The sequence below is a fragment of the Anas platyrhynchos genome, chromosome 11, assembly GCF_047663525.1.
Source record: "Anas platyrhynchos isolate ZD024472 breed Pekin duck chromosome 11, IASCAAS_PekinDuck_T2T, whole genome shotgun sequence".
NCBI lineage: Eukaryota > Metazoa > Chordata > Aves > Anseriformes > Anatidae > Anas > Anas platyrhynchos.
In genome coordinates this window covers 9,258,907-9,286,728 of record NC_092597.1, presented here as the reverse complement: position 1 = coordinate 9,286,728, position 27,822 = coordinate 9,258,907, and the positions used below count along the sequence as shown (strand labels likewise).

Genomic DNA, 27,822 nt, shown 5'->3' with positions numbered 1-27,822 from the left:
GAAACAATCTACTTAATACACTCACCTAACAGCAATGTTTTTGTTTTTTTTATTAGCACATACATACTAGTTTTGTCTTCTGAGATGTTATTACAGCAATACAGCCTATATATAGGATGCCAATGTTCATTACTTCTGGGAAATAAGGGTATTTAGGCAATGAACTTAGAAGTCCACTCATGAATGCAGCATATGGGAACAGAAAATGCAAATTAATTAAAGGTGTTCTCTTATTTCAAGTACATTTAAATAATAGTTATGGTTTAGGTGCGTCTTATTTCTAATCTTTCAGTTTGTACTTCTAACGTTAGATTTAATTTTACTTGGCAGAAAGGCTGTTCACGGTTAACCTTCAATATTACACATCATCACCGTATGCCTGTACACATCCTGGGTTAGTACCCACTACACCATTTTAACAGATGCTTTCTTTTCAGGGCGATTAAATTGGTGGTCCACAGTGTGTACAAGCTGTAAACGTCTTCTTCCCTTGGCGACAACAGGTGATGGGAACTGCCTCTTGCATGCTGCCTCTTTAGGTAAGGGAAAGTCTGCACATGGAACCTCTTGCCACGTATTGACCACTTTTTTGTATCCCTAGCAAAAACTCTGAAACAAATGGAATGCAAAGACTTTAAGTAATAGCTTGGTTTTTGAGCAAAATTTCAAATTTTCAAATTTTGCTTACAGAATTGTTTGTTGTAGGCATGCTTGAGGGATAGAGGTATAAATTTCGTGAGGTAGTATCAGAAGTATAATTAGAACATCATCAAAAACATGTTATCATAAACACCAGAGATGTGCATTTTCCTTACATAGCCCAACCTAACACCACTGAAACAGAAAAATCCAGGTGCTTAAGCAGGGTTGTCCTCCTTGTGGGCAAGGAATTGCATTTGTTCTCTTCTGACTTTGTTAAACTGTTGTTTTGCTATCTTCAGGAATGCAATATGTAGTTATCCCTGTTCATTCCTTGGAGATCTTAACTCTGTGAAAAACAATTTGAAGTGAATTAAAGATAATTTCTGGTTGAATAATTAAATATTAATACAAGATCTTTGAAGCCTTTCTTCAAATTTTATCAAATAAATAAAAACCTATGAAGCCAAGAGCCTTTGATGTGCCTTCCATATCATATATATTATGAGGAAATGTTTTTTGTTGCTAAAATCTTGTGCCAGTAGAGCTCCAAAAGGTGACTTTTTCAAAAACACCGGGTTTTTAATCATTTGAAGAGACTGATCTTTTGGAAAGTAGTAGTAGGAAAATAGCTATTGGTGTTTCCAGGGATCCTTTTATCTTTGCCTACTCCATGTTTTAGCTAGGAGGAATTGCATACTATTTACAGCTAATGTTAGGAGTGTTTTGACTTGCAAGGTCTGAAATAAGCATATTCAATGCCAGCAGCTGATAATACAGTAATTGAAACATGACTGTCTATGTTGGTGAGAGCTCTGCTATTTAGTCAAGGTTACTACTCTCAATTATGTGAAGATACATGAACTATCTTAAAACAAGACTGAAAGTCTGTGGCCAGTTGTATTTTTAGACTTCCAATCATCTGGAGTGTTTGCCTTGTTATTTGGATGTTGAAGCCGAAGGAAATTTGCCATCATGCTGTGTAAGAGTGGATGCCTGTGGGTGTCACGATCATCATCTGAGATGCACAAAAGTGCCTGCAGTTGTCATTAGCATTCTTGTGTCTGCAAGCTCTGTGGGCAACTACAGCTAGAACAGACCTGTGTGTTGAATATTCCATTCCTTGCAGCAAAGTTTAAGTTGCACGTAAGCATATATTGAAACAACTCAAATTCTTGGTCATTCCTTAAGCAAAGCTTAAACTTTGTTAGAATTTTCTCTTATTGTTCTTTGTATTATCTATAATGACTGGTTTGTTAAGGAAACTTCAAAAGTAATGAATGATTTGCTAAGGAGAATTTTGAATAATGTATAATCTCTGCTGCTTTTGTGTACAGGGCAATATTCATTGGATTAGTACTTACTATTGCTGTTTCACTGTAGCTAGTATAAAACTGAGTGCCTTCTTGTGCTGCTTTAGGGATGTGGGGATTTCATGACCGGGACCTTGTTTTACGGAAAGCACTCTACACTATGATGAGAAGTGGAGCTGAAAGGGAAGCACTGAAAAGAAGATGGAGATGGCAACAGACCCAGCAAAATAAGGAGGTCTGTACTGTTTGAAATCAAACTTGTTAACATCATTTACTATAAAACAAACAAAAGAAATTTGGTGTCAAAGTTTCAGTTGCCATCAAATTCCTTGCATTTCTATTTCGCATGGGGGAAGAGAGATGTGTTTGTATTTAGAATTTGAGCATCAGAATGCAAATGTGTTTGTAGCTTTGTGGGCATAAATATGAACTGTTTTGTTCCTACGAAGGTCTAGGACGTATTTGGAACCTGTAGAAAATTTTAGTCTGTAAAATACAATGTATAAATTAGCTATCATAAGCTTTATAAAATGAGTGGGTGAAATATGTGAAAGAAAGAAAAAGTAAACCTCATTTAAGAAAGATTTCCCCAGAGTGATGAGCTAGCATTCCTGGAACTGTGACGAACTATTTTGTGTGTGTGTTTGTATATATATATAAAATAATAATAAAATCATCTGTAGATTTGGCTTAACTGTTGATTAAAAGCTGTACTTCACCATGTATTTTTTGGGAACTGCTATTTGGTTAAGGTTTTTTTTTTTAAGGTTAAACAAAGTTGTTATGCATTTGTTTTCTTCTTATATGCGATGTTAATGGAGAGCTACTGGGCTGCTTTGCTCTCTGGAAAGCAGAGAGGGCCACCATCTGTTTTCAGTGAAGCTTATACAAAATAATTAATACATTCTGTGGAAATATGAATGAAGGCATCTCTGAATACAGCAGCATTGACTCTCTACAACCCTCACAGGTTGTTTGTGACTTGTTTGTAACCTGCTTTTTGTGGGCAGCAGTCACTGAGAATAGAGCTTGAGCTGTCATTGACTCAGCTACTTCAGGCTACGTGAAAACAAAGGGCACAGAAGCACTTCTTGGTCTGCCAAGGAGGGCTTTCCTAGCAGTGCCGTGTATTGGAGAAGAAAGCAAGGCTCTCGAAATGGGCAGTAAAGCATGCTAACTGTGGTTGCAAAGAATTCACGTGGGTACAAGTAACCGCATCTCAAATAGTGGATCACCAGCAGCGTGTTAGCTGGATCAGATCCACATCTTGAAAAGTAATCTAGTATACAGTTGGTGTCTTAGATATTTTTTAGTAAGTTAATGTTCTTTCTGCCTGAATAGAGTTGTTGAACAATTAATGGCCCAAGATAATAAGTTGTAACCTGTATAAAGCCTGAAAAAGTTGGTTGCAAATGTCACTACAGAATTCTGCTTAGATTTTGTACCAGCATAACAGTAAAATGGTGTTCGTTCTCTCCCATAGTCAGGTTTAGTGTATACAGAAGAAGAATGGGAACGGGAGTGGAATGAACTGCTTAAGCTGGCATCAAGTGAGCCTCGCACACATTTCAGCAAAAATGGAGGCACCGGTGGTGGGTAAGTTTGGAGTATGACAAAATGTTTTCATTTTTCTTCACAGTAGGAGAAAAGTACAAATGAACAATGCTTATAGGATCATCAAACCACTTTTTAAACTGGTCGGGGCTTTTTTGGCGTGGTAGAATGCCATTATTGAAACCTTCCATTAGAATATTTTGCAATCTGATTCAGTTTTCTCATATGGTTGCCATGCTAATGTGAGGGTACTTTGCATCCAGAAGTCCTTTTTTTGCTTTGTGGTTCAAACATGGAAAATCTTTAGAGAGATCTTTCTCAGGGGCAAGTTATCAAGTAACTCTTCACACTTCTACTTTCAACGTGCTCTTAACCCTGAAACTTACAGAAAGAAAAGCAAGTATTTTTGGTATTAAAGCTAAAGGTTAAATGTTAGGATGCGTTATGTTTTTATAGAGGAAGTAGAATGCTTCAGATAGAATTGGGATTGCTCAGTCTTTTTTTCTTAAATACTGTGTACTTTATCAAATTCTTTTAGCAGGTAATTATTCCTTTTGGCTACCTTGGAAATTTAGGACTATTTATGCTGGTTTGGACACAAAACACTATATTGTCAGTTAAAAAGTACTACCAGTTAATACCCTTATCTTGGAGAACTAGGTTTGGAAAGGCATTTCCATTATTTTGCCATGTAAAAACTTTGCCATATGTAAAAACTTTGAAAAGAAAAACAACAAAGGTGGAAGACTTTTCAAGTGCTCAAATTGTCCTCATTAGATTTTACAACAATTTTTTAATTCCTTCCAAGAATAGCACTTTTTTTCTCTTTGTTTTAAATTACTTGATCGCCGTGAAGCTGCTTGAGTATTAATACTGTTTAGACCCTTGTAATACTACTGAGTAAGCTATTTATTTTAATCTGAAAATGAAATATTACCTCTCTGCTTTCTGAAGTACTCTGTATCTGCACTAGCTAGATGAAGAGAATGGAAAGACTCATTAATTTCAGCAGTAGTTGCATCAGACCCGTTAGAAGGTGAACTTAAAGAAAAAATTAGGGGTTCTCTGTCGTGCTGTCTTACTGTTTTACTTTCATGCCCTACAGTCCTGCCGTATAAGATACCTGTATTGATTCTTTCAGTGAGTTTTCTGAAATACAAAGTCCCAGTGGCAAAAACACTTGGCCTTGTCTCACTTCCCTACATACTGATCTAGATTCCTTCTGTATTCTGTAAAGAAAAATGAAAATTTTCATCTCATCTTCGGGCAAGTGCTTAAGTGGAAGGAATGATCCTACTTCCAGATGTGCTTATCTTCTTAAATTATTTATAGAGGTGTTCAAGGTGAAGTGCTTAGACTTCTCGTTTCAGATGTGTAAAGGTAGGTGTAATTCATCCCATTGGGAAGGCTGACAGCAAAATGAATCACCAGCTATTTAGACAGGAAACCTTCCCCATCTTAAAAACAAGCAAACAAACTATATTTTGCTAATAATATAAAGGAAAAAAGTTCTGCTCACAACTTTCTAAGTTACGTTCTTCCTACTCAGGTTGACATCAGTATTTCTTACATTGCCAAGGTAACACACCTGTATTTTGTTTAGAAGAATTAGAAACACTTATTTTTCCATTTTAGAGTCTCTCTGCCAAGGGTGTCACAAGAAATGATGGGTTTTTTTGTTTGTTTGTTTGATTTTGTGTGTTCTTTTTTTTTTTTTTTTTTTTTTTTTGCGGTGGAAATAGCTTTACACCAGGAGTTTGCTTAAGAATTACTTCTTTTTTTTTTTTTTTTTTTTTTTTTTTATTATTCCTGCTGGGCTACCAAACAATATCAGAAGATAATGAATTCTGATGACTACTAAACTAGTATGGAGTCTGCAAGTAAAAACATTATCTCTGTTGCTATTATTATATTTCCAAAAATATATTTTTCTTTTCCAATTTCTTCTGTTACCCGTTTCAATAATTGGAATGTGTGCTTCAGAAGAGTAGGATATAAATGACAAGGCAGAGGAAATAGCTGTTCCAGTGTGTTGGTTCACTAATGTTTCAATTCTGTGTCTTCCAGAGTTGATAACTCAGAAGATCCAGTATATGAGAGCTTAGAAGAGTTCCACGTTTTTGTCTTAGCCCATATTTTAAGAAGACCTATTGTTGTAGTAGCAGACACAATGTTACGAGACTCAGGGGGAGAAGGTAAGATTTTTTTTTTCATTGTAACTTTATACACCTATGTAAATTGAAGTAGTCATAAGCTTTCACACACAATAAAGGACCTAGATGTAACATATCTGAGTATTTATATGGTAGCTGCTGCCTTTTTCTGAAAGAGCAAAATGATATTTGACCTGTTAGATCAAAGTAGAAAATGCAAGGTAATTATATAAGTCTCACAGAAAATCTGTTTATCCTAGTTACTTCCTATTAACATAATAACCAAGGAATTACAGAACACAATACATTTCTTACTGGGCTAGGCTAACAAGGTTCTAATTTTGCTGTGTTATTTTGGTTCTACATAAAACTCTGCATAAATTAATCTAATTTGATATGGAAAAATTGAATTTTGAATTTCTTTCTTTTTTTACTAACTTTGCCACCCTCTCATTCAAATGTTTCAGAATGTTTTATTCAGTTTACACATGTGAACATTCAAATGTTAGATTCATATGTGGAACCACTTGGTCAGCTGTCTGAGCAGAGCAGCAATGATCTCTTTCACTTTTTACCATGAACTAATTGATGATAGTATGTTGCCTAAGTAAAAGGGAATGAGAAACACATGAAAATAGAAAATAGAAATTTACTTGTATGGAAAAATGCTGAGTAATCCCAGATTCCTTCGACTTTTGAACTACAAATAATGGTTGTATGATTGCTATCTGCTGTAACAGAGTCAATCACTATTACTTAACTTTCTCATATTTTTTCTTATCCCAGTTTTCTCCACTCGCTCAGTTTTTTCTACTTGACCCAATCTGATTGTTACATTAATCCCAATGTTCTTCTCATTGCTGGCCTCATGGACCAGGTGATCAAATTATCCCAGTTTAACTCTTGTATGTATAAAGTATAGGTTTTCCAAAAGACTAATAACCTCATCAAATTTGGAGACTCACTAAAATGTAGATTTCTACTTAAAAGACAATACTATTCATCATCCCAAAGCTTGAACACAGCAGACCTGTTCAGAGAAAAAGTCTTTACAAAAAGCAGTGTGTTGTTTGCATACATTTTTTCTTTATGATCACTTTGGAAATACTTCAGCAATATGGGTTCGTATTTTCACAGCAAAAGGAAAAATCATTGGTTAGAAACAGGCATGTTGAGAGACTTTTTTTGCCCAAATGTGCTGTTTCTTCCCATAATTATATAAAACAAAGTGTGGAATCTTTCAAAGGAGAGAGTTTGCTGCCCTTAGAAATGCAGCAAACACTTAAGAATCATCAAGATTTTGTTAAAAGACCATAATGTCTTTCCTAGTGAACAATTGCATTAAGGAAAACATATGTGAAGGCAGAATGGTTTCATTATTGTTCTTAGTAAATTTTCATGATAAAACTGTCTGGAAATATACCTGTTGTTATGACTATTTCCCAAACTGATTTCTCCACTTCTCTGCTGTTCTCCTGGAGCTCTGAAAATGATGTAGCACAACTGTTACAACCGTTACACAATATAATTAAACTAAGTGTTTGTTCTTTGACATAGTTAATAATAATAATCTAATTTTTCTTTGCAGCATTTGCACCTATACCATTTGGAGGAATTTATTTGCCACTTGAAGTTCTACCTAACAGATGTCATTGCTCACCCCTTGTTCTAGCCTACGATCAGGCACATTTCTCTGCCCTTGTTTCCATGGAACAAAAAGATCAACAGAGAGAACAAGGTATGCTTGTATTGAACACAATGTACAAAGTACTTTCGTCAACCTGTAAGTGTATTTGTCTATCAGAGAGGAAGCAATGTCTACCAAATTTTATTGATATATCCTTAGAAGTCTAAACCTAAGTGGTTTAAACCAGGAGCCAAGAACCTTCACGTCTAATCCTTGAACTATCACTGTCTACAAGGAAGTCCACAAGAAGGTAGACCTACAGTCAATTTGGGCCGTATTAATGGCTTTCCTAGTCAGAGTGTTTGGTCACTGAATGCTGCTGTCAGGTGTTGTCAGTGAAGGCCTGATGTAGGTGCAAAATAAGAAACGTCCTTGTTTAAAAAAGAAACAACAAAGGAAAAAAACTTATCTCTGCCAGGGTTTGTGGAACATTATGGTCGTGCTATAGTTATTTCAATTACTGCCTATTTATGCTTTCACAGATTGCTTTAATGTTCTAATGGCTTTTCTTTTATTATTATTATTGTTGTTAGCATGCAGACTATTTAAGGCTAATTTAGGTGTGCTTACTCAAACTGTTGTCACTGTTGGATGTAAGCAGGGGCTTCTTCGCTCAGAGGCATCATAGTGCTTACCTTTTTTGTGTTCTTCAAATACATGTTAAATTATTTTTCTCAAGCTTGTATACCATAATAATCTTTATCAGCAGTAAGAGTTCTTTTAGCTAGGTACACCTTAGGAAAACTACATATAAATTATTAGCATAATAGTAATTATAGTAATATACTTATAGTAATTATACTATAAATTAAACAGTAATTATACTATAACACTCTGTTTTAGTAACCTTTTGCTATTGTGGCATCTTCTAAGTGATGTGATTGACAAAAGACAGTGAAGAAGGCTACTGCTCAGTGCATTCAGCGGTATATCCAGTATTACAAGCCACATATTCCTGTTAATGATACACAATAAGATCTTTGGTAACAAGGTCACGTATTTGATTTCTCCCACAAATACTAGCAGTAAATATTGTAAATACTGTTAAATATTCTTCTTGTGGTTAGAAATTTTTATGTGCTTGTCCTGCACTCATATTCATAAAGGAAAGGTGCTGGGAGAGAAAAAGCTCCCGAATATCCAGTACAGCATTAGTAACATCAAATATTGGCTTTGTTTATGTATAAGTTCATTGCAGTTAATTACGAGGTCTGTTGATTCAAAATATATTTGTTTTGTATGATCAGATTTTACACGTTTTTACGTCAGGGCCTTGAATACACAGGCTTCAATTCTGTGGAGCAGCAAAGCAGTTGGTATTAAATCTGGGATGAAGGGAATGCTTTAGCTTTCAGCTGCAAAGCTTGTTGCTGTTAGAGACTGCTAACAGCTAACACAGCATTACTGTTGTTCTTCAAATGCTCTGACAGGAAATAGATTGGCACAAGGATGCTTTAATAATGCCCATTTCTTGTATCTTGCCAACATAGAGATTTTGGCAGCTCTGGCATAGAGGAAGGGAGAGCCGCAGCAGTAGGGGTCAGAATAGGGTGGCACAGGTGCCACCGTACATGGCCAGATTTTGACCTCCTAGAATGCAGCTGAGAGTGTAAAGCTATGACTTCTTAAATGGAAGTACGTCTCTGATAACCCAGTCATTCATAACTTAGGGTCGCAATATTTATACTCTTAATATCTGATCAAAAACCTGTAAATACTTTTATATTCATATTCAGGCTGTTTATGCAGGTGTTTTATAGCTTTGATTATGGAAAATAAAGATTGGTTCTTAGCTTCCCCTAAGACTGCTTCATTGAACATAGAGCCTCCCACACTCCCACCCTTTGTCAGCCAGCCAGCAGTGAAACAGCTCCCCACTGCCAGGTTGCAATAACAAGCATGAGAGTCCTGACGGTGGTTTTTAACAGCAGTACATCACCATCTGCATCAGCATTTTGCTTTTATAGGGTTTTGAGAAATGCTTAGTGTTCTTTTATGAAGAAGAAAAACAATGCCATTTTCATGCCAATGAAAATGAGTGCTAGGAAACCCTGTGACTTCACAGCATGGAAGGCAGTGCACCAAACTTAAGAATAGCAAGAAAGTCCTTGGTGTGTGTCTTCAAACTGACATGGAGGAAATAATCATTGTTACTTTTGACATATTCCATCTGTTAGCACTAGGACTTTAAAATTATAAATTTTAGAATTTTAAAACTCCAAAATTACTTTAGAAGATACCTTTTGCAGGAAGATGATAGTGTGTCATACCAACCTCAAACTACCCATAAGAAAATGAGTATATGGCTTCTATTCCACTCAGTTTGAGAAACTTAGTTAACATAAATTCCTGTGTAAAGATGGAGACCGTGATGTCATACCATGCAAATAAGGTAACAGTGACACTTTATAGGCAATCACATCTAAGCTTTGTTTTGTACTTAGAAATTAAGGTTTTAATAAAATTTATTATCAGTAAGCATTTTAAAAGGTGCATTTTTAGCATCATTTAGCTATTCGAAACAGCTAGCTTTAGAAAGGATTCCTTTAAAATTTGTTTCTGTAAATTATTAATTATTGAACTACATGAAAACTAATTAGCGTTATGCTGTCAGAAAAGAAAATCAAATTGACTTTCTAAGGCTTTGTTTCAAAGAGGCAAATACACTCTATAGCAGTTCTTAGGTCCGAGCTTGCCCCCTCTGCCTGCCCCAGGATCACTCTTCTGGTTCTCTCCTGGGTTGTAGCCATGTGGCCAGGTGCTAGCAGAAGGGCCCTGCTAGGCTGTAAGCTTACCATGCAGCACTTTCCTAAGTTGCCTTCTTCCTTTAGGTGGTAGATATATTGCATCGTGAGGTCATTGGTAAATCCAGTCAGTACCTGCTCTCTGTATAATTAACTTAATTGGCAGAATATCCAATTTCCTTTAGAAACACCATCAGTTAATTGTGTTCTCAGTTATTCCACCCCCTTTTGCTGCAAAAACTGCACGGAATGCAGTAGGGTAAGCCCTCAAATTTACAACAATAAGTGTTAATAAAAATGATTCAGTTCCCACCCCTGCTCTACCTTTATGCTCTTGTGCTTCAACAGCGAGCTTTACAGTGTATTTTGCGCTGTATAGAGTTGGACTCTGTTATTCCCATTGAGTTTCCTTTGGAGCTAAATTCCCTTACAATATTCACTTCTGTGCTCGTATCTTAAAGGAACGTGGGCAGCTGTAGTTGATGAATCTCCAGCTGTTCTATACTGTATTTGCAGTTAGTTAATAGGGGGAAAATATTTCAGAAATTACTTACAATAAACAGTAGGGGGCAACGTTTCCCCGACACTTGTAGAGTTTATGGCTTCGTTATCCAACCTGCAGAGAAGATGAAAAATAAGCGTATTTTCTGCAGTTGTTGTGAGGCTGCCTGAACCTAATACTGACTTCACCATGCCAATCAAAAATGCAGATTATATTTCCTGCATGTTGCTAGGGGAGAGCAATGCTTAACCAAAAATACTGTGCCTTTGTTTTTGACAACATGTATTTTCTGAAATGCAGGAAATACTGTAAGCAACACATAAGCAGTAAGTGCAATAAACTTTCAGTAATCACTGCCATGCTGTTGGGTGACTTCTCCCTGATTCTTTGCTGCTTGGCTTGGCTGGAATGACTACGCAGGCAAAGTCCTTAAAGCCTACAGTACAGAAAATTAGATTCCTTCATTGGTTGTCAGAGGAACAGCAGTGACCTGCATCGTGCTGAGGATCCACCCCAGTCCCTCAACAGCTTTAAGTGTGTTTTCTAATGAAATGGAAGCAAATTGTTGGCTTTAATTAAAGCTGACGGTGCTTTTCTCTTAGTTTATTGGTGATGAATGATAGACACTCTGTAAAACCAGCCTGCAGTCCCTCTCATGCTGAGTATAAAGCAGAGTCATTGAGATATGTTAAAAGGCAGAGAGCTCTAGCAGAGGCAAGAGAACAGAAGCGCTAAAACACCCAGACAGTAATGCTGGGATATAACAGCGGTAATGGTCCTAACACCGCACGCAAGACAGGACTTAACCTGACCTCTTAGCCCATCTATATGCTGATCTTTGCTCTTCAATTACACTAATTCACAGTTTGAGTCCCAAAGCCCTGTAACTACTTTTTGCTTTGTCACATAATGCTGCTATCTTTATTCTTTGACAGTGGAAAACCAAACGGTACTAACCTGAAAAGGCAAAATAATTACCATGTGTGAGCGTTTGTGTGAGAGGCAGGACGGGTGGAATATTTCAACATTTTATTGCTTTGTACTGTTCTGATGTTCTGTCTCCAGGAAATGTTTATTGTGCATTACAAAATGGCAATGTTGTTCTCCCAGAGGTCTCCCCTCCTCCACTGGTGACTATCCTTCATGCCAGCAGCGATCAGTGCATTACCCCCTCCCTCCCCTCTTTATCACACAAGCATTTAAATACAGATGAGACAATTCTGCAGCACATTTGTTTTCTGGCCTTTTTCTTTACCCTTCTTATTTGTAAGTGCTTTTCACAGCTAGGTCTTTTGTTCCTTCCCCTCCAATCCTTGTTTCTTCTCTACTTCAGCGGTGATCCCCCTGACTGACTCTGAACACAAGCTACTGCCTTTGCACTTTGCGGTTGATCCTGGGAAAGACTGGGAGTGGGGAAAAGATGACAATGATAACACCAGACTGGCCAAGTAAGACCTTTCTGTAACTTCAGTATTAAGCAGTAAAATGTCTTGAGCCATACCTGATCTAAGTATTGAGAGAACTGCTAACAGAGAGGGCTTTGTTCACGTCTTCTGGTTGCGTGGGAGGCTGCTGTTACGCTGAGCAGTGCGGCCTCTCCCTGTGAAGTATTGCTTTCTCTTTTGGAGTGTTTTTGACTGTTTGTTCCCTTCTGTTTTCATCCTTAGTTTGATTCTGTCTCTCGAGGCAAAGCTTAATCTTCTGCACAGCTATATGAATGTAACATGGATACGCATACCATCTGAGACACGGGTAAGGTAAACTTTTCCTTAATTTAAACCAAATCAGTGATAACGAGGTACAGCAGGGTGTTGTGTGGAGTAGGCTGCATGGACTGGGCAGCTGCCTAGAACCACCTAGTGTCCTAGCAGCAGAGGCAAGTCACTTGTGGCACATTGTCACTGCCATCTGGCTTGCAGCTTTTATAGGTTTTTGTTTTTAAAACAGTTACTTGTACATTTTTGCAACTCGTATTTCTGTTCTGAAGTGTATTTTCTAGCTTTATCTTTCTTTTATTTATTTCAGTTCAGAAAAACCTTAAAAAAATCCTTCTCTGGCCAGTTTTCTCAGAACTTTGGCTTGCTCTCCTGGTGCCACTGTTATGTCACCAGTCCCTCATCCTTTCTGTTTTTGAGAACAGATTTGGACTCCTGGACAGCTCCCAGTGTAGAGTGGCTGACAAAAGGCCGCAGACTGGCACTGAACTGGAGCCTGGTTCTTTCAGAAAACTGCTTTAGAACTGTGCCCAGCTGGCACCTTGTCAGCTGCAAATTTCTCTGCAAATTACATTGAATAGATTGAGAGGTTAGTCTAGAGGCAAAAGGTTGCTAGGAGAGGATGAAGGTGATTTAGACAGCCTACACAGATGGTATTTGAAAGGAGGAACACAACACAAAAGGAGACAGGATTTAACAAGCTGCAGGAGGGGAAAAAAATCCATTTTTCTACAGTTTCACCCTAATGTGGTAGCCACCACATCAGAAAAAGGAGAGGCAAAATGGTCCTGTAATTGTAAGCTGTGAACCTGAAACCTGTGGGACCAGGGTTGCCTCTCCCTGCTTTGGATTTGCCATGCGAGCATGGGCAAGTCACTTCAGCATTCATTTCCACCTTTGCCAAGTGACAGCTCTGCTCCCAGCTGGTTGACGAGGTGCTCAGGGATTCTAGAGAAACAACATCTAAGCACTCGGGGACAAGAGGTGCACATTTCTGTAGTGGAAATAAATACATCTCCAGAGCTATTCTACTTCATTATGTTTTGTATGCATGTTTTGAACTTAACTTCAGCAGATTATAGCTTCATGATGTTTGAATGCAAGACTAAGTTTTGCAGGACTAAATAAATGCAGCCAAATTTTAAAGTTCTTAGGATCCTTGTAACTGCATTTTCAAGAAGATGCTTTATCACCTTATCTAAAACCTAACTCGGAACTCACACTCCTTGCATCAGTTTTACCTGCATTGTATTTCCAGTAAGAACAAATAGATAAAGAACAAATAGATATGTCATTGTATTCTTCAGTCTGTTTGCTTAAGTTTAATATTTAACATGTCAGGCAAGTTGTTTAGCTCTGAGGCATTGTAACTTCAGTTTTCATGTACAGGAACCTGAACATTAATTTATGTAAGTTGTTTTGTGAACATCGTGTATTTTGAAATATTACTGCAGACAGGTTTGTGTGCTGCATCCCCCTCACAGCTTTCGGCAGAACCTCGCTTCCTTCCCATCACAGTGGTAGCAGTTTCTTTCTAGGCTGTCTCCCGCCTGGCTGAGAGGCAGCAAGCACTGAGGATGCTTCCAATGCAGTGGCTGGGCTCTATACACTGGCCAGCCGCTCTGCTAGTCAATGCAACCAGGGAAGCTGAGCTGCAGACCCCTTGACAGGAGCACTAACTTGCCTTTCCCTGTTATTCAGACACTAATTTTCACAGAACGGCTGGCTGACTGACCTCTACTCTACAAACGTGCTTGAAATGAGCCAGGATTGTAAGATCAAGCAAGATAGATAGCACAGCCAAATAAGTGAAGAAACAAGTCTAAAGTGTCAGTGTGTAAATTAAAAAGTAGGCTTTTAAAATCAATGTCAAAGTCTATATTAGATTTGTCTTTTTTGCATGGACTCCTTATATGAAACTGATTTTGCTGTACCTAATTATAGTTAATTTTCCATAGCAGGCCCCTTTGGCTCAACCAGAATCCCCTACAGCTTCAGCTGGGGAAGATGTTCAGTCTCTGGCTGACTCAATGGACTCGGACCGGGATTCCATCTGTAGTAATTCCAACGGCAATAATGGCAAAAACAGTAAAGAAAAAGAAAAGGACAAACAGAGGAAAGATAAAGACAAAAACAGGACGGATTCAGTTGCCAATAAAATTGGAAGCCTCAGTAAAAGCCTGGGAATTAAACTGAAAAAGAATATGGGTGGTCTCGGAGGCCTGGTGCATGGCAAAATGAGCAGGGCAAATTCAGGAAATGGGAAAAATGGTGACACTGTAGAGAAAGTCAAAGAGAAGAAGTCTAAGTCTCGAAAAGGGAGCAAAGAGGAATCTGGGCAGTCTGCAAGCACTTCTCCGTCTGAAAAGACCACTCCATCTCCTACTGACAGAGCTAGCAACTCACCCATTGAGAAGATGAACACTAAATCTTTCTCCGACAAGCAGTCTGACCCATGGAAGTACAGCACTGATGTGAAACTCAGCCTCAATATTTTGAGAGCTGCCATGCAGGGTGAACGCAAGTTTATTTTTGCTGGCCTTCTTTTGACCAGCCATAGGCATCAGTTCCACGAGGAGATGATAGGTTATTACCTGACCAGCGCACAGGAGCGTTTCAATGCAGAGCAGGAACAGAAAAGAAAGGATGCTGAGAAAAAGGCTGCACTGAATGGGTCCTCTACCAAGAAACTGGAGCCAGAAGCGTATTCAAAAGAGAAGTTAGAAGCATCTCCTCAGGATAGGGCATCACCTGTCTTGCCTCAAAGCCATACAACTCAACTGGTTTTAAAATTTAAAGATCGCACTAGTCCCACGCCTGGGTCATTTTCTTCACCTAGTAACGGTGCTAAGAGAAGCGGCCCCATCCCAGTCTCTGCCCACTATAGCCATACACCACCTGTTCAAAGGCAAAGTGTCATCCATCTGCATGATGTCAACTCCAAGCCATCGAGCTTCCAAGATGATACCTACAAGCCAGTTGTCGGCACCTTAAAAACCTGTGCCACGTACCCCCAGCAGAACAGATCCCTGTCTTCTCAGAGCTACAGCCCAGCCCGGATATCTGGAATCCGTACGGTGAACACAGTGGAATCGCTGAGCTATGCCATGCCTACTGAACACAAGTCTCAGACATACACAAATGGATTCAATACCGGCGATATTAGAGACTGCTTAGAATATGCTGATGAGGATGCTCCTCAGACCTGGTTGAACAATGATAAAAATCAAGGCAGAAGCACAGTTTGCCCAATATATCCCATCCAGCAGAACCGCTGTAAGAAGGATAACTGTTCCTTTTATGGTCGTCCTGAGACTGAAAATTACTGTTCATACTGCTACAAAGAAGAGTTGAAGCGCAGGGAGAGAGAAAGCAAGGGACACAGGCATTGAGGATTCTTCTGTGACTATTTAGTTTTATCATTTTCTTACTTACAAAGTAAACAGTGTTGAATTGCAGTAAAAGGAATCCTTACAAAAAGAATAAAGGATTGATGAGTAAATTAGTGTCTAGCTTTTCGCTTTTCCGGGGCAATGAGGAAATAATAGGATTAATTTATCATAAAAAATATATATATTATTTTCCATTTTGTCAGTGTCTTTTTTACATATAATGGTAAGCTGAAGGGTTGTTTACTACTTTGTCAGTGCTGTGTATATGTTTGGTCAAAAATTTACTAATGGTGCCTGAATTTACACTGACATCACTCAGGTAGTAGTATGATAGGGGAAAGTCATAATACTGGAGATGTGGTGTTGCAGTAGGGTAGTATCTGCCTTGTAAACATTTGAAATTCTATAATGATTATGAGAGTATTTTTTTCCTCAGTAAAAGTTAAATTTTTAATAGCTTTTTTTTTTTTTTTTCCTTCAGGAGAGTAGTGGGTTTTGCATAATGCACGTTTTTAACATGGCAGTATATTGCATTATTACTAATGTTTGTACTTTAGTCTGAAATTTTAGTCTGGAGCGATTCTAGGAAACTGGAAGTGAAAGGTCTGAATTCATGAAGGCTGTAGCTTTTCCTAATTTTAAGTTCTTACCAGTTATTTCTATGTTTCCATGAAAAAGTAGATTTGAGACAATTTTGTTTCTACTGTTTTTTTAAACAAGTTTTATAAAAGATACATTATGACCTGCAAGACTTCACTTCCTAAAAAAACAAAACAAAAAAACCCTACACATAGTATGGTTTCGGGCACTGGAATCTCAGTTCTATTTTCATTGTTATTAAAATTGGAAGAAATATTAAAATAAGAAAAATGAGATTTGAAAAATTTGATGGCTAGCTAGGAAATTTAGGATTAGTTTAGTGCTGAATGAACTGCTTGTCCAAACAAATGTATCGCATCAGTGGATTCCCTTAACCATTATATGAGTTTAATCATTATTTATTCCTTTCCCAACATCGTTGTTTGTTAGTTGTTGCAGACATAATCACTTCTGAGCATTTGTTGACGACACTTGACTCCACCTATTTTTTTAGTCTTCTCCTGCAGTGAGTTCTTCATCTGCCAGGAAGCTCCAAGATGGCTTTAAAGTACCTCCAAGTATGATTCTCCTAGTGCAGATTTGCACAAGTCTGAAACCAAATATTTATGTAAGTTTTTGGAGTACCTTTGAAAATACAACTTTGTTCATAGAAACATTTCTGTAAATGAACAGAAATACTGTTAAAGTAGATGTATGAAATTAGCAAGTCTTCCTGATAACACCATATGCAGTTTTTACACCCCTCTACTGCCTACTGGCAGAATATAGTAAGAAGTTACCCTTGAAAGCAACAGTTCATCTATTGTCTACCTATGTCGTTGTTTTTTTTTTTTTGAGAAAGATCTCATTTTCCACAAATAAGTGAAGTGTTGCCTTCAAGACTGCTTGCTCTGCCAACTAAAGGTGCAGAACATGAGTTTTACCTTACACATTATAGAATAGCACTTCTCTGGCCTGCACAAAAGAGATTCTTTCCCAGGAATCATTTCTCATTCTTTCCTGCTGTACCCTTGTTTTTATTCTTTGCATGGGTGATGCCATTTGACTTGTGTCCAGTTAATGTGAGTTAGTCTTGAAGCTAAGTGTGAAGTAGTCTGTGAAAGATGATGCACAATCTAATATTGATGCTCACTTGCTTTTAGGAAAAGCTCATAGGTGTTTGGTAATGTCCCACAGAAATTTGTGAAACTGAGCATATGCTTAAAATTGACCATATGTTTAGGTTTTCTGCTGGATGGGAGATTTGAAGAATGCTTTAAAAATAAGTCTGCTAGCCACTTTTAAGAAGCCCTAAAAGCTGTTCCATGAATCCAGACCTGTACTTCATATTTCTTGTAGTATAGTGAGCATACACTGGATGTCACTAAATTTGCAGTCATACATAAAAGGGCAATTTTGGTGAGGTTAATGAAAAGTTAAAACTCAATGTGACTTCGTTGCTTAAGGTAAGCAGATTCTAAATCCCATGTCTCTGGTTGTAAACACTGGTAAGCAGTGTCCTTTTTTGGTTAACTGTTGTGATTACATGCAAATTTTCATTGCCAAAGAAATCTGTGATTTCAGATTATGTTAAAGCAGGTCACATTATGTTAAATCAAGCATCGTATTTGATTGTATTTGCTGCTGAGATGGATAAAATTGACAGGATAAAACTTCATCAAATTAAGAAATATTCGGGTATTTAGGAATTCTTAGACCATCAGAGTAGCAGTAGCATTTGATACTCAGAGAAATGCTTCTGTGTGAAGTTGTACTTAAGAAGTATTACATTAGCAGCAAACTCCACCAGCCCACGTATGAATCAGTTGTATCCTTTTCTGAATAAGGAGAAAAATAACAGCACATATGTAAAACCAAGAAATTACCATGAGAATTTGCTGGTTCCCATTTGTCAAAGGGGTTGTTTCTATAGTATGTTTTAAAGATGTACTATTCCCAAAACAAATAAGTATGCAGAAGGCTAATATTTAGATTATGACTCGCTTCTAAATTACTGAATAGAGATTGTGTCTGTGTTAGATTATTTTGAGAAATTAATTGGTCCTCTGAATAACAATAGGCTTTTCTATAAAGGATAGTGTTTACTCTCGTCCTTAGTCACTCAAATATTCCCATAAGTATTAACCACTACTGTTTGCTCATTTAAAAAAAAAAAAATTACATGATGTAATGATAGAACACTTTTTAGTTGTGCCAGTCTCCTCAGAGTCCTTTTCTTGATAACTCTTTATAAAAAGTTTGCTTAATATTCCTGCTTGCTTTGAGAATTTTTTTCAGTTAAAATCTTACCTGTCTTTTCCTCAGTTGTTTCCTCCCTTCTCCCCTCCCCCCAAGAGTTATTGTGATGATACTGATGATGATGATTATTGTTATTTTAAATTCTGAGCAGATGCATCTCTATTTGTGTCAGTTTTCTACCAGGGACACCATATTTGGAATTAAACAGTCCAGATACACAGAAACAGTTTCCTTCTGAAGGAAGTGAGTGTCCCATTAAAAGCAGACTATAGTTACAAAAGCTATTTTCTACCTGTTTTTTTTTTTGTTTTTTTTTTTTTTTTTTTCAGAGAGAATTCCCAACTTTGTGAGTTGTATTCACCAGCCTTGAAAGAAATCATGCCATTCCTTATCTGGCTGTGAGAAACCATAATCTTCAAATGTATTTTGTTCTTGCACTAAATAGCTAACCTTTGACTGTTCTTTTGTGTCAATTTTTCTTATGTTGAAAGTATATCAGTGAGTCCATCTCCATGCCTGATCTACCCCCTTTACCTTTCAGAGCTTGTTAGAATTACCAATTTGCCCAAGCTGTACAGAAGTCACTTTTGGTTTTGGAGACCCTGTTCATGTCTTCTGTTAGCTCAAGTGGCTGCAATGCACATGCTTCTTTTTGCAATTGTGTGTGCTTTTTTTTTTTTTTCTCCTTGATACAGTACCAGATTCCAAAATACAGACTAAATCCTGGGTAGGCTATTCCTTCCCAGAATAGATACAAAATCACTAGGAGATATTTAGGTTGGAAGAAGCTGGAATTTTTCAAATGTGTGTGTGTGTGCATTTTTTCTACTTTAAAAAAGTCTTGAAACCTATTATACAAACTTTTTTTTTTTAATGCAAACTTTTTTTTTTTACTTTGTTCTTAAACTTGGATACAAAGGTCTGCTCATAATAGAGGAGGCTTCTAGTACATAATATATTTCAGTCACACTTTATATTAAAGTTTCATTTAGAATGCTTTATAAAGAGTTAATAAATATATTGCCAGACTTTACAAGTATTTCTTCAGATGTGGGTATCACTTGCAAGTGGCTAACAAGCAGCTCATTCAGAAGAAGGTGGCATAGATTATCAAAAACAACTTAAGATGTTTTGGATTTTAAAATGATTGATTAATCTTTTGCTAATATAGTTCATTGAGCCTTATAAATGCAATGGAATATAATGTGTGACCCAGCTTTCTTTAGCACTTGGTCCTTTCTTCCTAAGTCAAAGATAGCATAAGAAGAATCAGTTAAAGAAAGATGCTATATTTGGAGGGCTTTGTGTTGCTTATTTCTTAATAAGTCTAACTAGGCCAAGTGAAGTCTTCAGAGTCGTCTTTTCTAAAACTGCAAAACTCATGAGATGAACAGTGGTACTTGATACAGAAAGCGTTGAGGAGAGATGCTTAACGTGGATTTGTGCACCATTTGACTGCAGATCGAAGCAGTCTGCTGAGGCAATATCAGTCCTTGTACATACAGGCATATTCAGGGTAATCTACTTCTCTTGTGATGATGAATGTGTAGATATCAAAAAATGCACAGCACGGATCTGACAAAATACTGCCCTCCAACTCTCTGATTCTGCAAGCAATTACACTGGTGCTCAACTTCACCAATATGAATAGTCTTCCTGATGTCAAGGAGACTGCACATTTTCAGAAACTTAACATAACTGTTAAGAAACTTACCATAAATGTTTGTGGGATCAAGGCCTGAGCCCTTTAGCCAGTGTTTGTTCCCCTCAGGCTGCCAGTTGTTGCTCTTCCAGTGAGAGAATCGATGAGAATTTTGCCTGAGGTGTAGGGGGATGCCTTAGGCCTCTTGGATGAAATCTGCTGTCCTCTGAAATCTGTGAACAGAATGCCGTCAGCAGTGGGGGCCTTAAACCAGGTGCTTCACAGACGCACAGCTTGAAAGCTGGATGTGAGAATAGGGTATGAGCTAGTACGGGAGTAAGGTCTTCATAACACTGGGAATGTTTTTGCACAGTTAGAAACCCGTATGTTGATAGAAACCACAATAATCTCAAATAAATGTAGGTCCAGTAAAGCAAAATAACTGATGCTGATTGTAGATGGCTTTTCAGCTTAGTGTATTTTAAGTCTCTGTCAGTGTACTTGAAGCGTATTTCTTTTAAGGTATGGCAGCTTACATAGAGGATCACCAAATGGTATACAGCATAGAATTTAAATTATTTCAATAACAGGCACTAATATTGATTTTAATTTGCACATTAATTTCCAGTGTATATGACTAAAAATACTATATTGTTATAATTGAGAGGAAAAAACCACAAAGGTGTTTCTAAGTATGTTCTGTTTGTAGACTTAAGGCTGTATTATGTTGGAATTTTACAAGCCAAGTTTAAATTGTAATATAGAAATTATTTTTATATTATTTTCAAAATATGCTACAGAGCAATATTTTGCGCCTTTATTATAAACAGGGTCATCATTTTAGTAGGTTACCTTCCAAAGTGCTGGTAGAAATTAACCATGAAAAGAAAGCTTTGTAAAAATGTACTTGTTTCTAACTGTTCTGTCTGTTGTGCACATCTATGTCTAATGAGAGTTGAATATACAATTTTTTTTAATTGAAAAGCTTTAAATTTTTCTTTATATATTTTGGTACAACACTATTGCTCCCTGTCTCCTTCCACTCTTCTTTCCAGTCCCTACAAGTAGCCACTTTTATAAGCAGCTTCTGAATAAACATTCATCTGGAAAGTTTTCTTACCAAATGAAACATTTCTGCGCAGATATTAATTGACTTGGGATGTTCATAACACACCCTGAATCCACTGAAGTAGGATTATTTTCCTTTACTGAAAAAAAGAACGGTGGATTTATTATACTTTCCAAATGAAAATCAAGAATTAATAATCAGTGCAATCATCTAGCGTGTGTGGGGAGAAAATCACTCTAGATCATATAAATATCATCCTCTAATTGGCAGATACATCATGTCTTGATATATATCAAATGTGTTGTCTCCCTGCAGATTAAAGTGTTCAGATTTCATTTCTAAATATTTTTTTGTACTGTACATATCGATTACTGGTGAAGTGTGCAAAAAAGACTTTGCAAACTAATGTGTATGTTAAGGTGGGAGTCAGTATAGCTTTTAAAATTCCATAACTTCTGTGATTTGATTTGTTGGGTGTGGGTGGGTGGGGTGGTGTTTGTTTGTTTTAAGAATTTCCTATTAAGGTATGTACTGCAACCAAAAATGTCAAATCTAGATGCCTAATGTTAGGATTCTGCATCTAGGTTTCTCCTAATGAATAGACATACAGGTTTTAATGTTACTGAACAGCAATTTCTGTGGGAGCACAAGCTCTTTCTTGGTTTCAGAAAATCAAGTGGGCATCACTCCAACACACATTCAGGGCTTTTCTTTAATATTCTACTCTTCCATTCACTCAATGGAAATTACATTTCATCTTCAGCAATTTTCTATGTATGAACAAATAATTGGGCTTGTTCTTAAGGTGATTGCTTGAATATGGAGAGACTTGCTTTCTACCAAAACACCATATCATCGTACGTTTAACTACTGCATTCATAACAGGCCTAGGGTATTCCACTGATTTGGGGCGGGGGAGGGATATAAACCTTTTTTTCTTGGATATCATGATCACTTTTTTTTTTCCTTCTGAAGTAGATATGCTATTCTGATTGCTGTTTTTTCTCCCATTACCTGAATGCATGTACTGTACCAAGTGAATTGAAATGGCTGATGCACATTTTGCACTGTGGAAAACACAATATGGGTAAAAGCCACTGGGTTCCAAACAGCCTTAAAGTTACGACTCTCTGGGGACTGAGAGTCACTTAACTGGATGCAGCCTCCGTCCCACTTCCTCATTTAGCCAAGAGAGTAAAACACTTTAGCCTGCTGTAGTCCGCATAAGGGTCTGCATACTCATCTAAATAACCTGTCATTTTTGAAGACATTTTTATTTAAAAAAAATTACAATTTGTTGATAACCGTCAGTGTGTCAGAAAACCTTGGTCAAAAAAAGCAACGAGGGTAAAAATAGTCGAATGGTGGGTAGTGTAGTAACCATGGCACCAAAGTACTAAACAAGGGAAAACAGTTGTTTTATCAAAAACTATTTCCTGTGAAGACTGGAAGCTATGTACATCTTCCTGTATTCTGGGAAAGCACAGAAATGCGTTGCTGTTCATCTCTGCATCTACTCTAGCCTCTTACTTTGATGCAGAGGCTCACTACTGGGGAGGAATGGAGAGAACAATGGCAAGTTTGCTTCTCTCATTAAGTGAATGCTATTGTAATGGCAGGAGCATCTGAAATTGCAAAAGTGTGATCCACTGTTAGAACTAGACTTAGTGCCTAAAATGCTTCTCTGTGAGAGCTGTGTATTTAATTTTTCCTCTTCCCCTGTCAAATGTTTGTTTTTTTTTGTTTGTTTGTTTGTTTGTTTGTTTTTGTTTGTTTGTTTTGTTTTTGTTTTTTAAAGCAGGAAATTCAAAAAAGGGGGAAAAAAAATAATAGCTTGTTGCTTGTATGATAATGACCCAGTTCTTTGTTTGTGTGGAAAATCAATGTAAACATGAAAATGGAGTTATACGGGAGTTGCATTTTCCTTCTCAGACAACTGAGAGGTAAAAGGCACCTTTTGAGGTAAATCTCATGAAAGTGCTTTGCCACAGAATAAAATTAGAATCCTTTGGCATAGAAATTCTGCCCAATGAAGCCTGGCAGTGTGTCAGGAGCCTGAGAGCCATGGCCAGCCTAGCTGAAACAGATACAGTTACTTCTAGCTGGTGGTGTTTAAACAGTATCTCTGCAGTACAGATGGAGTGAACACTGCCTTGTTGTCATTTGCCTCTAGGTTTGAGTAACACAAAGCCTCTTCCCTATGCTTTGGGTTAAAATATGCAGGAGATGTTGCAGCAAACCGTGGCATCTCAGGCTAAAAGTGTGCCCTATGTCTCCTTTCAATACGGGCTTGCAATCAGGTATGAACTGAAACAGCCATGTGGGCGTAATAGAACCGCTCGTCTCTCAGCTTTGCAAACTGTATGCACTTATGTTTTAATACTAACAAAAATGAAGGAATGATTTTGGTTTTGTTGCTCAAGATTCCGAGTACTGTAAATACAGCCTTTGTATAATGCACAAAGTGCATGTACAGTACAGAAAACGCTGTTCCCTTGGAGCCTCTCAAGGAGCTTTGCATGTACATGATACCAATCTCAGTTCATTCATCATAAACCAAGGAGAACAAACAAGATTTAAGCCCAGATTAAGTAATGAATGGAATTAGACACTCAAACCTAAACATTGAGGAGTTCCCAGCCACAGCTGGGACCCTAGGCCAGCTTTGAGTTTTGTAGAAAACTGTCCAAATTATGTAGGTTAGGTCTGTGCTCTTTCCCGGGGAGGAGCAGTTACTTCCATGTGTTTTTCAAGCCCACTGTTCTTACCCTGGTAGCTCCATGTTGTGTTTGTAATGTGCCAGCCTTACCATGATTCAGCTGTGATGCAATTTTTCGGAACTGTATGGCTCTTGTGTTCCTGTTGGGATCAATCTAGAGCTTTATTGTTCAATTTCAAGTAGTAAGTTACTGTTATAAACTTTTTGTGACATCTTGGAGTTAACTGTTGTATGGCTGAAAGACTTTGTTCTCCTTGGAAGGCCTTGTTCCTCCTCCTTGATTCTTGTGACTGACATTTTTGTATGGGAACAGTTGAATGAAACATTAAAACGATCAATGCAATTCACATGTATTTCTGACATTCAGTATACTTTTTTTATGTGTGCATCCTACACAGTCCAGTGTTGTTACAACCCAACGCTTCTCAGATAAGGGCAAATTTTGCAGGACAATCCAAAGTACTATACACAAAAGGTACACAAAAGGGATGAGTAGTGATTTGATCACAACTTTATACTATATAATGTGCCCTCCCCAAATTGTTTGTATATGTTATTTTGCTACCTGCTAATATTTTTCCTTTCATGTTCTACTTCCCTAGCCAAGTCCTAAAGCTCTTTGTTCTCATTTGTGCAGGATATTTTTTAAGCCTCTGGCAGATTTTCCTTCTATGTTTAGTTTGCATATGGAGTGGCTTGTCTGCACAAAGATTTGAAATAGCATGGATGTCACACTCTTAGTTTATAGAAGTTCATTTACTCATTAACAAAAGGTCTCTGTTCAATTATATAACCAAAGCTAATTAATTATAAAAATGAGGACAGGTAATGTGACCCTTTCTAATAACCTAGCAAAGTCAGCATTTTTAAAACCGAAGAAATGTATGATAAATGTATTTGTAACTTCAGTCCATGTTTCAAAGAAAGATAGTTGGCTCTCACCAAGGCTTAAGTAAGGTTAACAAGGAATAAAGGAAGACTCACTATTTTTTGTTGGCTAGTGTCCTAGTTTCAGAATTCAACTTTCTGGTAGGCACACCACCTTTCTTATTTTTCAGAGCTTGAGTTTCTTACTGTCTTCTATATGTTTATACTATTTTAACAAAGATTGATTTTGGATTTAAAAAAAAAAAAAGTATATATATCAGAAATTTATTTAAAGCTGAAGTGACTTTACAGGTTTCTCCATATTTGACAATTTTCATGCAAAACATGGTGTATGAATGAAGTGAATTTATCTTTTTCCATTGCCTTCCCTATTCATAATTTAAAGATGCGATTGGTTGCAGTCACTTTTGTCTGCAAAGAAAACACTTGATCATTTTTAAGCTGCCACATGTTTAAATCCATTTTTCAAATGAAGCGAGCATTAAACAATGTTAAAGGATAATTAATATTTTTGTTGTGAAACGTGTGAGTTCTTGAGAACCTTTTCTACATACAGTTTTCATTCTAATTCAATTTAAATGTCATTTTTAATCTGATCCATACTTTGACAAAGATGATGTGTAAGAGCTGTTTTTAGCAGTTGGATTGTTACTTTGTAAAGTATTAAGCACTAAACCAATTTTTGCAATAGCTAGTAAAACTTGCTTATGTTTTGAGAAACTTCCAGTTATAACTGTCGCACTTTTTATAGCAGAACTGTATTTAATTTCTTTCTTTTATGAAAGATTATTCCAAGTAACTGATAGCTCTGTAATCTGTGTGAGTTGGCTTCTCCATTATTTGAAACGGAGAGAAGCTATAATGCCTATTCAATAAAATTAATTTATTTCTAAAGTATTTGTTTGCTTGAATTCTTATTTGTGCTTTTTGTGCATTCTCCTCAGCGTTATGCTGGGGAAACACTGAAGCCTGGAAGAGAAGCATGCAGGGAGCATGCTGCAAACCAGTGGGGTTATAATTGGCTCGTCACAAGCTTCCATTCTGTTGCCATAAAGTCACTCAGTTTCATTTCAAGATTAATTTGCATAAACTAGGTAATTGGCAAAAGCCAGAAATCAGGCACTGTCAGGCCTGTTCAGCTTTAGTTTTTATGGAGTATTCTGAGCTCCTAGGCTCTAAAGGCGCAAGGACTGCTGCAACACTTTGGGCTGTGATAGTTGTTACTCTCCTCAGGAAATTCAGGCCTAGAAATGACCGTTCATTAATTAACCATTTCTTTAAGAACTTTTGTTTCTAACACAAATTTGCACAGTAAGCTAATGCCTTTGGATCTCATTTCGCTCCTGAGTAGTTTGTTGCCCTTGAAGTGCTTGTACCCTGTGACGGGGCCATTCCTTAACCATCTCTGTGTCAAGTTAAATAGCCTGAGCTTTCCGAGGGTGTTGCAAAGGTGTATCTCCAATTCTACAACCTTTCCCATGCCCATGCTTTGACTCTCCTCCAGCTTTTTAGCATCTCCCTTGATCTGTAGGTACCTGAATCAGACTGAAAGGTTTTTTCTAAAATACACTCCAGATTCAACAAGAGTTAATTCAGACAGATCCCACTGCAGGCTGTGGTAGGAGGTGAGTCAATCATCGCAGCCTTTCTTCTGAATTAGTCTCTGACTCTATGTAAGAATTGATAGTTTTTAAGTTTCAGTACCAGCTTCCCTAACAGAAAATAATTGTATGTTTATTCTCGAAGACGTTTTTAGTCTTTTTGGGTATAAGATGTGCAAAGAACTCTCATTCAGCTGCTCTTTGACCTAGTCTTTTTCAGATTTCTTACTTCCTGAGCTAAAGACCTCCATCTGGTGAGTAGCTAAGGGTGTGCATTAATTTTTCCTAAATGTCTGACTTAATTGTATCAAGCCCATATGGTTTGTTTGGTTTTTGATTTTTACTGAGCAATCTGTACTAGCACCCTATCATGTAATCTTTTGATAGTAATTCTTTTAAGTACTTTTCCCCCGTGATTGATAAAATTATATGATAGTGTAGGGCTGGCCCTCCTCTGAGACACTGGATTGGTGGCAAAATGTTAAACACCTAATCTTTTCAAGTAAGCTAAAAAGTTTTGAAAGGGCCTATTTTCTCTAACACAATACAGTGTTTTGTTTTGTTTTGATTTCACCCTTCTTTCATTCTTGATTAAAATTCCATCTTAACCACTTCATTATTTTGCCTATGTTCACATTACACCATTACCTTCAGTAGTTGTTGTTTAACAACCTCTTTGAATTGGGGATAAATCAGTGATAAAATAATTTCCAAAACAAAAATCAAAACCTTTCAACACACCTACCTGTTCTGCAGTTCTCAAAGGTTCCATCTGCTTCCATCTATTAATGTGCCAGCCTGCCATTAGGATTTCCTTTATTCCTCATGCAAATGCACTGGACCTAATAGGCAGAAAAGAAGATAAGGATCAGCGGGGGTTATGGAACTGCTCAGATCTATGCATTTGCTGAAGAGTCTTCTTGACTGATACGACCAGACTAACTGTGCTGAGTATTACAAAAGGAATGGCTTAGAAGAGCACTAATGCTGCTCGGAGATCATTGCTCTTCCCAAAACAAATAGTAGAGATGTTCAAATAAAATTTTCTCTGAAGTTTAATAGCTTTACATCTGTCTCCATCTTCTGACCAGCAGTCATGGAAACACTGCTACCAGACAGGGGAGAAGGTTTAGGACTGTCACAAGAAAAGAAATCAGTGTGCAACTTGAAGAACTGCAAACTGAGAGAGCTTCCCCATGTTAAGAGAGCTTCCTCTATGTCAGACAGTGTAGCGCCTATAAAACAGTATTTCTTGTGATAGTTTTCTATTGACTTGACTTCTTAAACCAGCTCATTGTGGGGTAATGTGAATACCGGCACTGGCACAAAGGAAGCATTTGGAGTTCAGAAGAAGGGGAGGAGAGTT

General features: G+C 37.4%; 1 protein-coding gene and 1 long non-coding RNA gene across 6 annotated transcripts in view; one reads left to right on the top strand and one right to left on the bottom strand.

Annotated features, from left to right (window-relative positions):
* OTUD7A (OTU deubiquitinase 7A) overlaps window positions 1-15,886 on the top strand; it is a 118,035-nt gene extending 102,149 nt beyond the window's left edge. For 4 of the 5 annotated variants that reach the window (XM_038184715.2, XM_038184712.2, XM_038184718.2 and 1 more), the window contains exons 9-16: window positions 438-539; window positions 2,060-2,187; window positions 3,436-3,548; window positions 5,574-5,701; window positions 7,248-7,397; window positions 11,926-12,040; window positions 12,260-12,344; window positions 14,266-15,886. In XM_038184715.2, coding sequence (XP_038040643.1) covers window positions 438-539; window positions 2,060-2,187; window positions 3,436-3,548; window positions 5,574-5,701; window positions 7,248-7,397; window positions 11,926-12,040; window positions 12,260-12,344; window positions 14,266-15,699 — 2,255 coding nt within the window. In that variant the 3' untranslated portion in view covers window positions 15,700-15,886. The remainder of the gene's footprint in view (window positions 1-437; window positions 540-2,059; window positions 2,188-3,435; window positions 3,549-5,573; window positions 5,702-7,247; window positions 7,398-11,925; window positions 12,041-12,259; window positions 12,345-14,265) is intronic. The other variant, XM_038184720.2, reaches the window with a different exon arrangement.
* On the bottom strand, window positions 36-27,306 carry LOC110354193 (uncharacterized). The gene is made up of 5 exons (XR_002405861.4): window positions 27,202-27,306; window positions 20,252-20,412; window positions 10,645-10,706; window positions 7,083-7,142; window positions 36-988 (listed from the first exon to the last, which is right to left on the bottom strand). It is a non-coding gene; the product is annotated as an uncharacterized lncRNA (long non-coding RNA).
* Window positions 27,307-27,822: the final 516 nt, after the last annotated feature.